Source organism: Silene latifolia, chromosome 1 (assembly GCF_048544455.1).
Source record: "Silene latifolia isolate original U9 population chromosome 1, ASM4854445v1, whole genome shotgun sequence".
Lineage (NCBI taxonomy): Eukaryota > Viridiplantae > Streptophyta > Magnoliopsida > Caryophyllales > Caryophyllaceae > Silene > Silene latifolia.
In genome coordinates this window covers 65,956,382-65,973,106 of record NC_133526.1, presented here as the reverse complement: position 1 = coordinate 65,973,106, position 16,725 = coordinate 65,956,382, and the positions used below count along the sequence as shown (strand labels likewise).

Below are 16,725 nucleotides of genomic sequence, written 5' to 3'. Positions count from 1 at the left end.
TTAATACGGAGTACTGGATAGCTCACATTCAAAGCACAAAATGCATTTTCATTTTGAGGTGCTGTGTATTTCAGGTTCAATAAGTACACTAGAAATGCAATTTTTTTTTTGTTATCATTGATCTTTAATTTTGGTTTTTTGCATTATCCTGCTCATTAAGTTCAAATATTTCTAAGTAAAAAAATTACACGAGAAGCAAGAAATATGTTATTGATTTAAGTAGTTTTTTCCCTTTCAGTTTTTTCTTTCCGCCCTTCGATCTCTATGTACTTTTTTATTATGGGTCATCTAGATTCCAGAAGTAGTCTCTTTGTGCTATTGAAACCTGTGATTACATAATGGTAGTTTGGGTCCTGCAAAAATGTGTCCCTGAGTCCTTGATTTGAAGATTTTAAGGACTTGGCACTCGTATCCCTATCTAACACATGTTATATAGTCGTAAGACTGTGTACACCTCACAACCTTGTTCCGCCAATTATGAGTGAACTTAAGGCATTTGGGTTTATATTATTGTTGGTGATGACTGAAATGTATTTTTAATATGCAGCTCATTCCATGATGTGCCTCCAAATGAAACTGTTGTTGACCATTGGGACAGGACCTTTTCATAAAAGAAAAGAACGATCTCCTAACTGATCTTAAAGACATCCCAAAAATCGATGAGTAAGTTTAAAGTTTTATCTCACGCTAAGAATGATCCAACCAACAGTGCTGGTGCACGTTTGTTTAGTCTGTGCTGGTGCACGTTTGTTTAGCAAGTTTAGTTTGTTATATGTGTGTCTCTTTTACTTGATTATTCTCTAAAGTTGTGTGCACACCGTTAATATTCTTTAGGAGGGTGTCATAGAAGAACGGATGCTGCAATACATGGGGCCGAACACACGCATGATAACATCACAAGCAAAGCAGCTTATTGAGGTCTATATATGAGTGAACGGTTGATCTAGATACTCGAATAGTTAAAGGTTTATATGTATGTGATTTTGTTGCCGGATACAATTCCTTGAATGGCTGTATTTTATTTGGATTTGTTGGTATTGAACTTATGAAATTTGGATTGCTCAATTTATAAATTGTCGAATTTTCAATAGCGTTTAGAAAATAAAATAATGCAGGTATGATTGTCGAATTTCTATAGCCAATAACTTATTTATTGGCTAGGCACAAATTTTTTTTATTGTTGTAATTGATGATTGACATCGGTTCCTAAGTTACAACCGATGCCAATAATGCAAAAATTGGCATCGGTTTTTATGGTACAACCGATGCCAATATGTGTAAATTGCCATCGGTTAGAACTGATGCCAATTGAACAACAACCGAAGCCATTATGTGTAAATTGGCATCGGTTCATGAACCGATGCCAATTCAAAAAAATGTCATTGCATCGCCCGCATTGGCATCGGTTGGGAACCAATGCCAATCACTATTTATAACTGATGCCAATTGCATTAATTGTACTAGTGATTCCAAGCAAGCCCATAGGAGTAATGAGTACTGAATAGATGTTTTACTCTCTTAATCATTATTACCCAGGGGGAGGGTGGATAATGTATTACCCCTTCATGAGGGTAATAGATTCGGGAGGTAAATAATTACTCTCATACCAAACATGGAAAACGCACCTTACATATCACTCCCTGATTCATTCCCCCCCTTTTATCCTCAATCCAAGCAAGCCCTTAATGGGAATAATTACCTGGGAATTCAGTCCAGGATGTAATAATATGTTCCTTATTTTCAAGTTTGGAATGTCAAGAGAATTATTACAAGTGTAATCTATTTTCAGGTTTGGTAAAAGTGTAAATAGTGTATTATGTACAAAATAAATTCATATTTGTTCAATGTAGAGAGTAATGTATGGGGGAGGGTGGGTAATATATTATTCCTTGATGGAAGTAATGAGTTTGCCTAGAAGAATAATCACCCTCATACCAAACTCACTAAGGGTACAATCAATACTATATATTAAATCCAGAAACCAAGGGACTTCAATGTAATTAAAGAAAGTTATACAAATTAATTATACTATATAGTTTTAAATCACTAGCACCGTGTGATGGACCCGATTAAGGGATCTCAATGCAAATATTATAGAGTTTGGGTTAAAATTAAATTATATAGAAACTTGGTAATTTTCCTAAACATTTGTAAGAGACTAAAATATGGTCCATTTCCTTAAAATAAAATAGTTAATTAAGATGGTCAATTTCCTTGAAATAAAATAATTAATTAAGAGGGTCAATTTCAAGGAGACTAAAAGAAAAAAAGATGCTTGGTAATTTTCCTAAATATTTATAGAAGATGGTCAATTTCCTTAAAATAAAATAATTAATTAGTATAAACATGCACACTTATGGTATTAATTATTATCATCATAAAATTATATATTAAATTTAAAATCTATGCAATTTTATTGAACTTTATAGTCTATTAGATGTATAGAGATGTTAATTATTTAACATACAAAAATATAATATAAGTAGGTTATAAATATTTCAAGTTAGATTCCATAATATATAATATTGCATAATTCTTTCGATTTGATTTAATGCACATATGTAATATATTTATATAAATATATAATCCTCTTAAAATTGCATGCCTAAGTAGTAAAAGTAATTTCGTCTTTAAAGAAAAGAATTTTAGTAACATTGGATATAGTTATATGATAGTAATCACTCATTTGAATAGTAAAGTAACAATATTATTAGCGAGATTAGTGAAAGTGGTAGAAACAACGGGAGTAGTGAAATAATCAATATTAATGCAGCAATAGTGAAAGTAACAATAATTACGGCGGGAGTAGTGAAATTATCAATATTAATGCGGCAGTAGTGACAGTAACAATAATTACGGCGGGAGTAGTGAAAGTAACAATGATTACGGGCAAGTAGTGAAATGTTATTACTATTGTTTCATTAACAAGAGTAAAATATTAATAGCAGGAGTATTGAATTTGTCTCAAAATTTATTTCACCGTAATTTTAAGATAAAAATAGAAAAATATATTAATGATAAATTTATGGGTTATGCAACTTTAACTAATTTTATTTAATGAAAAATAAAATTAATGGTAAGTAGAGATAGCCCGGGCGAAGCCGGGCACCAATACTAGTTATTGGTAATCTTGAGATAAGACTTTAGTAAGTCTTAAGACAAGACTCACTCAAGACTACCAATAATCTATGAAAATCTTAACATAAAGTCTTAAGTTAAGTCTTGTAAATCCAAGACTCAACTTAAAACTTTGAGTGGGTCTTGACCGCTACTTTCAAAGGAAATTATCCAATAAATGGATTTCATGTGTCATTTCTGTATAGGAGACCGATAAATTAATGGGTCGATAATATTATTGTCGACTTGAAAACAATGCAACCAAGCTAACATAATTCACACATATCTCTTTATAGAATGAGACCGATAAATTGTTATACAAATAAATTATGAATTCAAATCAAAGAAAATATACACGGACAAAACTCACAATGATGAGTAAACAAAATCTCAAAAAGAAAAAATAATAGGTAAATAATTCATGTTAAAATCATGATTTAGAAATGTAAATAGAAAAGTTATAAGTAGAAATTAACGCGGCCGGTTCCAAAGCAAGGAACAGTAAAAATGTCATGGCAACCGATGCAGTCAATTGATCTACAGCTGGGCCTACATAGTTCTGCCTTAGTGCAGTCACTGTTTCAGCTCCTGCTGACCCCGCTGATAGCAACATTAACGCTAGAATCTGCATTTATTGTTTACTAATAATTAGATCGATAAAATTATAGAATTCTCACGTGTTATCTATCTCAAGACATTCAAACCAATTGTTCTATAACATAAAAACGATTCTTTTTATACGTTAAAGTACACGGTTATCAGGAATGTATAATAATACGAGTAGTAATTAATTGATCTTCTTCACAAAGGTGTCCATATAGATAAATAACAGACCGTCTTGTTTGGAACTTGAATTCAATGAATTAAAATTGGCCTAAGAGATTATTTATTTAGCAGCATTTATTAATTAAGGTGATGATGGTAAAAGAAAGAAAAGAGAGGCCGACCTGGTCTCCTAAAAAGTTCATCCAGACAGCAACCTTAGCAGGAATGACCACTTCTCCCGTGCGTACCTCGTGACCGTGTATCCCAACGAACACAGCTGTGTAGATCATCACCACTAATACTATGGTGAACACGTAACTGCCACAATTTCACCACCATATAACATTAGATTCACTTACAGTATCTTTCACATAAAACCGACCGTTTTATACAGTTACTATCGTTTTCTTTTTGGTTTAAATGAGCGTATTATGTCGGAAGTGAAAATCGAACTCCTAACATCATGATTGGCCAGTTGGGTAAAAGAGCTCTTAGCACTTAAACTAACTCTTGTTCTCAAAATCGTTAATCGACTCGATTATTCCTAAGAAATTGTTTCTGGCGATATTTAGAAGTATTGTCATCGACGGTCGATCCATTAATTTATGATTTACGCGTAAAACCGTTGTGGACTCACGGTAAAAAAAAATGTAATAACCATTTCACCACCATACAACATTAGATTCTCTTACAATATATCTCAAATAAAACCGACCGATTTATACAGTTATTATCGTATTACTGTATAAGTTAATCACTCGATTACTCCTAAGAAATTGTTTCTAGCCACATTTACAGTATTGTCATTGACCCTTTGATTTATGATTTATGCGTAAAACGTTGTAGAGTCAGTTAAAAAATGTCATAATCATTTTTTATGACCGAATCCTAAATATATTGCCTAATATGGCTTTTATATCGTGTGGGAAAATACTTGTGTCCTCTCGGAGGACGTCCTCCCTACACACAAAGGAGGGGGACCAAAATAGGAATTAAATATTGTAAAATTCTTTTTTGGGTGTAAGGAGGACATCCTCCCGGATGACGCAAGTATTTCTCATATCGTGTATCCTTAAGATACATGTTAGAAAAACCGTGTTATGTTAAATCACATGCTAATAAGTGACTTAAATACCGTTATATATAAAACCAAATCTATACGGATTATAATATAAATGCAAACCATGGTTTACAATGGCCTTATGACTCTCAATAATTCTTGTATAAACTCCCGGCCCGTAGTTAAGAGAGATTTTCCGGAAGGTAGTTTCGAACAGAACTCTCACTTTACTTGATACTCCGTAAATTATTTATTATAGTTAAAAACGTAATCAAATAATAACAAAAGAAAAGGCTTATATATATATATAGATAGAAGGTGATTTACCATAAAGCAGAGTAATCAGTGAAGTCCGTGACCGTAACCGTGAGCATGAAAGAGATGACAGAAAATAGTAAGGCTGACGCCCTCAAAATCAATGTCACTGCCTTTTTCTTCACCCAACACTCCTTTGCGGCTACCCCTGCCTCAACATCCACCGCGGGAGATGGTTGTATTACTCCAACAAAGTGTTTTTCTGGAGTCGAAACTGCGGCGGGATGTGACATTTTGGTTTTATTGGCTGGATATTAATTAAGGGGCAAAGATGAGAAATTGTATGCTCTTGTTGTTCGTTTGTACTAGTATCGCTTTTGTATGAGTGTTATATATACAAGGTATGGAAATAGGAGTTTACTACCATGATGGAACAATTCGTTGACTTTAATCAAGTCTTCCCCTAGTGGATTTAAATTAGAATCGAAATTGGGTTAGTCGTCGGCCTTTTTTTTCTGAGGTCGTGGCACGTCGAGTCGTATCAAATCAAATTTGAGTATTGCCGGTCTCGAAATTATGTTCTTTTGTTAACTTATTATTTGTCTCATCAACATGGTATAAAATCGAAATTATTTTTATTCTTCTCATTTGCTCTTAAATTTAGAGTAAACAACTAGTTTTAAACCCGTGCAAAAAATGCACGGATCGTAATAATAAACGCTATTATTGCATATAGGAGCATATATAGAATCATATAAGTGAGCGTGATTAAAAATGTTCAATATTGTGACAAATATGATAGTTTATATACTAATAATTTAAAACATATATTTCAAAATATAATACACATTAAATTGTTTTGTCGTAATGTCATGAAATTTTAGTAGATTTATATATTAGACGAAATAATAAGCATATATGGATTAGATAAATCTCATAATATAAATTGGGATACATTATCAATTTTTCATGAACGGGCCGATCTGACATAGGTTTCATGATCCGAAAAAACAATGGAACACTCGCCCTGTAACATAATACAATTTAAAACCATACCCATTTTACCCCATATGAATTATCCCACAGGCCACAGCAAACTCTATCTCATCCCTCTCCATATTATTATTAGATGTACACTTACTCCTCTCGTAATTTATAAACGATTTTATCGTCATAATAAACGGTGTTTTATTTACAAAAATAAAAATAAAGAAATGACTAAAATAGGTAAAAATTGAATTTTTAGTTGTTGAAAATGAAAGTGTGTTAACGTAGACTTGACTTTTAAAGTCGCTAACTCGGTCAACGATTTATTAGATTTGAAAATCTTATTAATCCTTAACATATATTATGGGCCAAAAAACTTAAATAAAAATTGCAACCCAAGACAAAATTAAACAATACAATCTCATTATCTACTCCGTATTTCCCAGCCACCCCCAACCCCCAAAATAAATCCTAAGTTCATACGGAGTATTTACTAATGCATACCGTCTACTTGTCTGCATCCCACTCTCATTCATTCCCCTCTCTTAAAAAACTCCAAATTAAACGCATGTATTTAGTGCCACTCATACCCTCACTCATCTTCCTCAAATATGGGTTTTCATCATCTACCTTCATCCAATCGTCCTCCCATTTTTTTTATTAAACCCAATTTAATATATATTTAAGAGATTTCCGGTCAATATTGAAGATATTTGGGTTACATATGTAAAAAGATTCATGTAAGTAATAACTTTAAATGTTTTTAAAATCAATTTTCAAAGCAATCATTCATTTGCATGTCATTTAAAATTGTTAGATCTGCAGATAATTATGATCGTGATATTGTTATTTTCTTAAATAAATATACTATTTTATATAAAAAAAAAATTTACAAGACGACTTCATTCAATTTATATATGATTACTTTATTGATTTTACTGATATCGTATTTATTTGACTCCTTATATTATTTTTTCGATTGTTACACATTTATGATTAATTTCTTTTTGTCCAACTATTTGTTTCCATTTTTTTTATTATGTTCAAATCGTAATTAAAGCCCAAATTTTAATTTTTTTTTAATTTCTAGATTTGTAGTGAATTTCATAGATCTAAAACTCTTTTTATTTTTTTTTAACTATGTTCATATTGTAATTTAGCATTATTATTTTATATTTAATATTTATATAAAATGATACTTTCAAAATATTATATATAAATCCGAGAAATATTAAGTTTTAAGAGTTTAAATATATATGATTTCAATTTTTATGAAAGGTGTTTTTCTTAAGATTTTAAGCTAATTTTGTTATAGTTTATATTTTTTTTTTGTAATTTTTTTGGTTTGAGGTAATATATTTGTAGTATTTGATTTTTTTAAAATTTAATCTTGTATTAAAGAGCTCATAATTCAATTTTCATGGAAAGGTATTTTTGAGATTTTAATCTAATTTTGTTGGAGTTTAAAAGAGAGGAGGGAAATTGCTTATGAATAATTAGTGATAGAATATAAGAAGGTAGGAGAGAGGGTAATTAATTCACTCAATGATCATGGGGGACCCTACATCACCATAAAAAAAAATCTCAATCCCTTGTTTTCAGCAGCCAATCAAAAGTCAAGAAAAAACCTGGCTTTTATACTATGTAGATTGCATTTTCTGTATGTAGACCCTACTACAAACTTGCATTAGATTTATTTAATTTTCTCTTAATAGAATTTTCTCTTTGTTCACAGATTAAAGTATCTTTTAAGGGAAATAACGTAATGGAGGCTTAAAGATTATAAAAACGTAAATGAAAGTTAAGAAAAAAATATTGAAATGCTAATCTACCCTTCACTATAAAATATTTACATTTCAAATTTAAAATGTACGTGATGTGAAATGTAGCAGGTTTAGCATATGTACAATAACTTAATTATTATAAAATATTTATATTTAAAATTTAAAATGTACGTAATGTGAAATGTCGCGGATTGAGCATATCTAATGTACGTAATTTATATTTCAAATTTAAGATGTTATTTATATCTTGACCAAAAAAATAAAATTAAAATGTTATACTATATGACTTAATAGAAAATGTAATTATTTTTGTATACTTTTAGTTACAACTATTGTTTTAAACAACATACCGTGCAAATTTGCATGGGTTTAAATTATCATAATAACACAAAAATTAAACATTTATCATGTCATTAAAAATACAACTCTCGATTCAACTCTCTATAGTTATATCCGCACCCGTCTAAATTTTTTAAAATATAACCGTGCATTTTTTGCACGGGACTAAAACTAGTTTATAGGATCAGTAAACTTCAATTTACTTTGAGACTAGATCAAATCGAGTTATCATGGTGTATCACTGAATATAATATATCTTAATTTCACCAAACACAAACGATTCGTTTGAATTTGGAACTGAGTTTTTAAATATTAATTTAACATACCCCGAGTTAATTAGTTATTGTAACACCTCCAGACACCAAGGTACCTTACCAAGACCACCTAGCACATGAGAATGCTACCATCTCGGTTACCCGAGGCATAGTAATCAAAGTAGACCATCAAGAAACGTACTTTAAGTAATTTAAGTTAAATGTCCGTACATCAAAACCAACTGAAATGTAAAGTACAATGTCTCAAAACAAAAATCCAACTAAAGTAAAAAGTGTTATGACAAAACAGCGGAAGACTACGACTCTGACACGTGGTGACTCCATTCCCAGCTAGATCCCGCGCGTATCCAAGATATACCTGCTAGACAACTGATCACCATCCCCGAATGGATCACCACAGTTTTCAAACATTTAAACGGGGTTAGTTACTGCATAAACAAAATAAGCCAATACAACAGACAATTACACAATCACAATCCTCCAACTCCGTCACATCACCAAACATCCGACTACACACTAAGTGTGTAGCCCTGCCAGAATATCCATCGCAACGGATATTCCACACCGCCAGTGGGGGACCGCAGCCTTTCCCGCCTAAGCCCCGCTCATCTCCATCGAGCAAATAACCCATGTTCATTAATGTGCACATCCCCCTTGTGACGGGAACCATAAGGGGCGAATCAAGGGCGTGAAGCCCCTCCTACAAGTGACTCTACTCAACCGAGGGCACACCTCGCGAACCACAGACTAATAACAACAACCATAATACCAATGTAAACAATGCCAATACCAATCAATGATACAACCAACATGCCAATCAATCAAACAAACCATGTTATAATATTTACACAGTCAACTGAGTAGGGAAACCCTACCTCAAGCGAAATCACCAATAATCAACCAAATGCAGCGGATCAAAAACCTTCCTCTACGAAATCACCTCCTTTAATCAATTAATCACATAATTAAAATCTATCACATAATCAAACCCAACAACCCCCAAATCACCCAATTAGGGTTTTAAACAATATTAACTATTTGACAATAAAACAGTACAAAGATCTTACCCACAATACGACGATCACAAAGATATGATGAACTCCGAAATCTGACAACCCTAACCCTTGATTTGATAGCAATGAGTGAAGAGAAGAACTTCGTTGTTTATCTTTTTGTAAAAGTTTAGAGAAATAAAGGTAAAAGTAAAAAGGAACTGACGAAATCACTTTATATAACTCTTCACGCGTCACTATCAAACCCGGTCGAAAAACCATAAAACCTGACATACTCGATCGAGTAACTAACGTACTCGATCGAGTACCCGCTAGTCGATCGAGTTGCCCTTATTCTATCGAGTAACTAACGTACTCGATCGAGTACCCGCTATTCGATCGATTTGCCCTTAATCGATCGAGTATCCATTAGACATAACGTACTCCAAAATGCAAAACTAACTTACTCGATAGAGTAAGTCCTACTCGATGAAGTACCCAACAGCTCATAAATCTGAGGTATTACAATCTTTCCTCCTTAAAAATGAACTTCGTCCCCGAAGTTCAAACCCATACTGAAAAAAAACAAACTTACTAACTCAACTATAACGCAAAGACACAAATAATACTCAAAAACAAAACTTAAACACAACTCATTATGACTCAAAACAAACACTAACTTTATAAAAACTGACTAAAAACCTTACCAAAACCTTATGCGATTATCTCCTACCCCTCTTAAAGAAACATGGTTATGTCCCCGTAACCACGCATACCTGATTAAAAAGAGACGGATAGTGTTCCTTCATAGCTTCCTCCGCCTCCCAAGTTGCTTCCTCAACGTTGTGATTCGACCACAAAACCTTTAGCAACACTGTCTCCCCAGTTCTAGTCTTGCGAACCTAGCGATCTAGGATCTCTTTTGGCACTTCAAGGTAAGACAAAGATTCATCCAACTTAATGTGATCAACCTCTAGCACATGAGAAGGATCACTCACATACTTCTGTAGTTGAGACACATGAAACACATTGTGTACAAGATCCAAAGCTGGTGGCAAAGCTAACCGGTAAGCAACCTCTCCCACACGATCCAAAATGTCATAAGGGCCAAAAAACTTTTGGTCGAACTTCCCTTTCTTACCAAATCGCATCACCCAACGCATAGGTGACACTTTCAAAAGAACCTTGTCCCCAACTTGGAACTCGATGTCTCGACGATGTATCCGCATAACTCTTTTGTCGATCCTGTGCCGCTTTCATCTTTTGCCGAATCAACTTCACATGTTCAACCATATCTTGTACCATATATGGACTTAAAACCACTGCCTCTGCGCTATCATCCTAGAAAATTTGACTCCTACATCTCCTCTCATACAAATCCTCAAACAGAGCCATCCCAATACTCGTATGATAGTTGTTGTTGTAAGAAAACTCAATCAAATCCATCCTATCTTTCCAACTACCACCAAACTCTATCACACAAGCCCTTAACATATCTTCTAAGGTCTTGATAGTTCTCTCTGTCTGTCCATCTGTCGCGGGATGAAAAAACAGTACTCATCTTCAAGGTAGTCCCCATCAACTCCTGCAACTCTTGCCAAATCCGAGAAATGAACCTCGCATCTCGATCTGACACAATGTCCTTTGGAACTCCATGTAACCTCACTATATTCTTCTTGTAGCCATTTGCCAACTCCACCTTACTCCATGTATCTTTCATGGGAAAAAAATGAGTTGACTTGCTTAAACGATCAACGATCACCCAAATCATGTTATTACCTTGCTGACTCCTCAGTAATCCCACAATGAAATCCATGGAGATAGATTCCCATTTCCACTCAGGTACCTCAAGATACTGAATCTTACCTTGCGGTCTTCGATGTTCCCCTTTGACTCTCTGGCAAGTCAAACATCGAGCCACAAACTCAGCTGTTTCCCTCTTCATCCCAGGCCACCAAAACGTGTTCTAAAGATCCCTATAAAGCTTGTCACCACCTGGATGCACTGAATACGGTGTGAAATGAGCCTCTGTCATGATTATTTTTTTCAACTCCTCATCCTTAGGTACACACCATCTCCCATCAAACCGAACACTCCCATCATAATGAATAGAGAATCGAGACACTGTCCCCTTCTCTACTCCACCTCTCCACTCCTGAATCTTGGGATCAAGAGCCTGTTTTCTAGGAATATCATCATAAAGATCCGGTTGAACTGTCAAATATTCCCTAGCATCCCTCTTCTAGATCACATTGTAGTTGCTTTAGCAAATGGTCAGTAGAGGTATCTTCGTTATCATTTGATGTGACAACGTTGGTTGGACCATTCGCTATGGGACCATTTTGAGAAGTGTTTTTGGTATGGATGTCCCGAACGAGTAAGGTGGTCTACATCTTGATACTCACTATTTTGGACTATTTCCTCACTGACTTTGACTAGGTAGTGTTCAGTGAGATACTCATCTTCATCATCGTCGGCCCACACTCCATTGATAGTAGCAAGTTCTCTCATCCTCATGATCTCGGCCTCCAATTGGATAATTTGGTTGATTAGTTCGTCAACCACGGCTACTACTTCTTGCATTGTAGCATTTTGAGGGAAAATTAGTGGCACACGTTCTTTGGATGTTGCATTGGGATTACGTAGGGTTGCCACTACACTCTCTAATTCCGAGACTTGCCTATTCACACTCTTTGCCCATGCGATGAAATCGGTGATGGTAGGGGAAATGGTAGAGTAGTTTCCTTCTTCTTCTATTGCATAGATCTCATCTTCGACTGGAGAAATGAGGTGTGAACAATCTAAGGTAGATTCTTCACTTGTAATCATCACAATTCCAAGAGGATTCTGAGTGTTGTTGGGCTTGCCTCCAGGCGGTATGGGTAGGCGACCGTCTTCAATCATGTCTTGAAGCACATTGTTTAGCTTGTAACATTTTTCTGTATCATGTCCCTTGCCTCTATGATATTCGCAATACGAATTCTCATCCCAGAACTTGGATTTCTTTTCTGGTTCAAGCGTAGGGCCTATGGGTTGAAGCTTACCCTGTTTCATCAGTCTCTTTAGAGCATTAGAGTATGTGTCCCCAATATTAGTGAATTTTCTTGGTGGGGTACTCTTCTTAGATGGATCGAGAAGGTTAAATTCATCAGTCTTGCTAGTAGACCTGTAAGAACGACTTGTTGAGCCTTGATATCCACGACCTACCGTTTTGGACAAGAGCCCTTTACGGATGTCATCCTCGATCCTTGTTCCTAGTACAGTTAAGTCTTTGAAGGTCTTAATGTTTTGGTACCTCAAATGACTCGCATAGATGGGCTTTAAATTGTCCACGAATTTCTCCACGAGGGTAGCTTCATCTGGACGTTCAACAAGTTGGGTACTAGTCTACCTCCACCTACTTAGGAAGTCAGTGAAACCTTCTTTGTCATTTTGGGTAAGAACCTCTAAAGTGCGCATGTTGACTTGGATTTCGGCATTATCCGCATATTGCTTAGCGAACTCAATTGTGGCGTCGTCCCAGGTAGCAATCTTCTTGTGCTCTAGAGAATAGAACCATTGTCTTGGGATAGTGTCAAGAGATGAAGGAAAGATCCTTATGAACATCTCGGGTTTAATGCCTTTGATAGACATGTAATCCTTGAAAGCACGGATATGGTTCAAAGGGTTTTCATGCCCCTTGAATTTAGGGATATCCGTCATGTTGAAGTTGGTTGGCAATTTGGAGCTCACGGCCTCATATTTGCGATTATTTTCCCTATAGATATCATCCCCTTTGAGATACATCAATTGTTCCTCCAAGTATTGGAGTCGTTTCTCAGCTGCAGTCATACCTACGGGAGGGTTAACCTCATGTGCTCCCATAGGAGGATTTTCATTCCCGAAGTTATTCACAAATTCATCAGACACTTCACTTTCTCGAGGAGGCAACCTTGTTTCCACAGTATATATTCGGCCCTCGATTGTGTCGAGGCGATCATACACTTGATCTTGAGTGACTTGGAGACGAGCTAGAGCGGCTAGGATTGGATCATTACCATTCAGGGGTTGGTTGTTGCTCACGTCGCTTGTGTCAGGCATCTTGGAAACTGAACAATAGATCGACGACGAATCAAAACACGATCGCCATTCTAGCACACTTACTTGGAAAAAATATTTTGACTTGTAGAGTGGGAGTGTGCCACTCGTGTTAAGTGAGTTCTTGAAGAAATGACAAAGTTTGAAAATGTTGGTCCTAGTCAACTGTAGTGTAGTTGTAGGAGTGGACTCGAAGTGAGGTTTTGAAATGGGCTTTGAGGCCCGAATTTTGACTCGACAATTGGACAGAGTTTTGACTAGTTTTGCGCTAATATTGGGCTTATGTTCGAAATTTTTCCATTTTGAAAGAAATTTTGACTTTTACAAAAATCGTCATGGTTTTGTTTATAAATGGTGATCACATATGGTACAAGCATGTATACAGGCATTATAACGGGATACTGAGTGCATTTAAAAGGGTTTTGGCTTAAAGGGTGAGTTGCCATACCGAACAATCAAACCCGGGGTCTGTGGAGAGGCTCGTACCAAACAAGAGTAAGGCCGATTCCTAGTCCATTTCCTTGAGTAGTGAAAGTCCTTGATACAAACAAGAGAAAGTACCATGGTATGGATGACGTCAATCGCTATCCATCCTTAGGCCCAAATAAGAATTTGGACCGTCTAGACGGGACGATTGTTCGAATGGGTTGGGTTGGGCCTAGGAAGGCCGAATAAAATGGTCTAGGAAGACCGAGTTATGCAAATCGACAACTGTCTCGTATAAACTATCCCCTACCCTTGTTCAAGTTTCACCCTTGGCAACACGTAGGTGTATGATCCCTAGCGGAGTCGCCAAACTGTGGACGCGGGCCCACAGGGGCGAAAAGCGAGCAAGCTTTTCTTGTGCATTTGTGGAGTCGCCACCAATTTATTGTGGAAAATTGGAAACCGTTCGAATACCTCGTGCCATGTCAAGACACAAAGTAGTGACATGAACACCAAGAACTCGTCACCCTTAGCATTCTATGTCTAGAATGACTCTCGTGGATGCCAATGAACACGGATGTTCACAGAGATCTGGAGTAAGGGGTGAGGGTACATATTAGGAAGCTCTTTTGATCGAACACCTAATCCCGCCCGCCTCGATAGCGGCCTCTACTAATGATTAGGGAAATTGTCTATACTCGATATGTTGTCGATTTATATGCATGCAATGCAATATTCATTAGATTAATCCTAGCATGTGAGAATTAATACTAAGTCGGTAGACACGTAATTTAACATGCAATTGAGTCGAAGTAGGAATTTAAGATCGATTACATGTGAGAGCATACAAGCAATACGATAAAAGAAATACAATAAAAATACAATAAAGAAAATTACAATAATTACATTGGGTTAATTGATTTATGTCGAAAATACATTTAAAACGGATGATTTTAGAAAAGAAAGAATAAATAAATAAACAAACAGATTATTAGGTGATAATACGATTAATAATAAATTAAATAAGTAAACTAATAAACTAGGTTAAGGCAAAGGCGGGAGTTCAGAGACAGAACTCAACGCGGAACAGGCGCAGCAGAGCTGCGTCCTTTGGAAGAGGCGCAGCAGACGCTGTGTCTGTTCCTGAGCTCAGTTCTGGCTGTGAAGCCGGAATTGCAAATCGTTAATATTCATTGGTGATTTTAATGCTTGATTATATTAATTGACTCGGATAGAAGTGATTTAACAGATTATTTACATGTGATTGAGGTCATAAAAACGATTAAACATGGATAAAAACTAATTAGGATGAATTATTTACAAGATTAAAAGATTAATTACAAATACAAATTAAACAAACTAAACAAATTAATTAGGTTAAAGACGAATTAATGATGGTGACGATAATTAACGAATGAAAATATATCAAAGATGAATTCCAGAGACTCAATATGGATGAATCAAACCTCTAAAAACCCGAATTGATTTAAATGACGAAAACCCGCAAATATGGATTATAAGGGATTTAAGTCGGGATGTTAATGATGATAAGTATTGATGAATTATAGGTTAAAATTATCATATTAGAATTATTGTGTTGAAAGAAGCATGAACAATTGAAAGTAAAATAAAACATACAGACGAACAAAAGACGAAGGAAGAAGAAAGGAAGCGAGAAGCTGCGACATGACCTCGAGAAGAGGCGCAACACAGTCTTTGCGTCCCTTCGAAGAGGCGCAGCAGTTGCTGCGTCCTTTCTCGACGTTTGTCTCCTGATAATCCGTAAAAAGGGTTTGAAATAAGGTTTTATAAATCGGTTTTAAGCGTATTTTCGACATAAATCTTACAATAATGATTACAAAAATAAAGAACAATAATTAAAAGAGAAGGATTTACACCCTCAGACTTACATGTTTGATGAAACGAGATTGACTAAGTTAACGTTTAGTGATGCTCGACTCGAATGTACGACGAAAGTGCCCTCTTAGAGGAATTAAACAGATTGATTAAGTTGATTGATTGTGGAGTTGGTCAAATTGGTCGGTCATGCAAAACGAGGCTGGTACTCAGAAGGATCCGAGCTTACGTGGTCGAAAGTTCAAGCACGTAGACGCCAAAAAGTAAGAACGTGGTCTAGAAAGTAAAGGGAGAAGAGAAGGGCGGACACTCGCGTGAGAAATATGTGCGACCGAAGGTCTCTATTTATACTAATCACACGACAGAAATTAGGGTTTTCGGAGAAACTTTGGAAGTGAATCTCGAAAAGATACGAAAAATACGCAGAAAAGGACTGAGGAAGAGGCGTAGCAAGCACTGCGTCTCTTGGAAGAGGCGCAGCACCTGCTGCGTCTTTTCCTCAGTGGTTTCCTCTTGCGGAAGAAAGATTTCCGTGTTTCTATTATGGAATAGCGGATTAATCTTATTTCCTTAATACTTTATATGATAATTTCGGGATATATTTTACCAAAGATTAAAAGATTGGAAAAATATGGAATAGAAACGTCCGGAACATTCCAGAACATTCTGACTCGGCATTTTAAACGGTTATTAGAAAATGAAGACGGTTTTTGATCCGGACTCCAAATGTACTCTAATTACTGTCAAAGCGACCGTATCGCCGCGTAGATGACGACTATGAGGTAGACACA

At 35.6% G+C, this 16,725-nt stretch overlaps 1 protein-coding gene across 1 annotated transcript; it reads right to left on the bottom strand.

The window, feature by feature from the left end:
* Positions 1 to 3,386: 3,386 nt before the first annotated feature.
* Positions 3,387 to 5,579, bottom strand: LOC141591101 (CASP-like protein 4B3). Its single transcript, XM_074411551.1, has 3 exons — positions 5,270 to 5,579; positions 4,065 to 4,200; positions 3,387 to 3,742 (listed from the first exon to the last, which is right to left on the bottom strand). Exons 1-3 carry the CDS (start codon positions 5,488 to 5,490, stop codon positions 3,548 to 3,550), a joined length of 552 nt encoding a protein of 183 aa, XP_074267652.1. The 5' UTR covers positions 5,491 to 5,579; the 3' UTR covers positions 3,387 to 3,547.
* Positions 5,580 to 16,725: the final 11,146 nt, after the last annotated feature.

What these genes read in the sequence shown, in the direction of transcription:
- LOC141591101 (XM_074411551.1), bottom strand. Translation starts at nt 5,490, where the DNA reads ATGTCACATCCCGCCGCAGTTTCGACTCCAGAAAAACACTTTGTTGGA. An exon ending in ACTGATTACTCTGCTTTATG is followed by an intron (nt 4,201 to 5,269) that starts GTAAATCACCTT and finishes AAATTGTGGCAG; the next exon opens with TTACGTGTTCACCATAGTAT. An exon ending in TGAACTTTTTAGGAGACCAG is followed by an intron (nt 3,743 to 4,064) that starts GTCGGCCTCTCT and finishes CAATAAATGCAG; the next exon opens with ATTCTAGCGTTAATGTTGCT.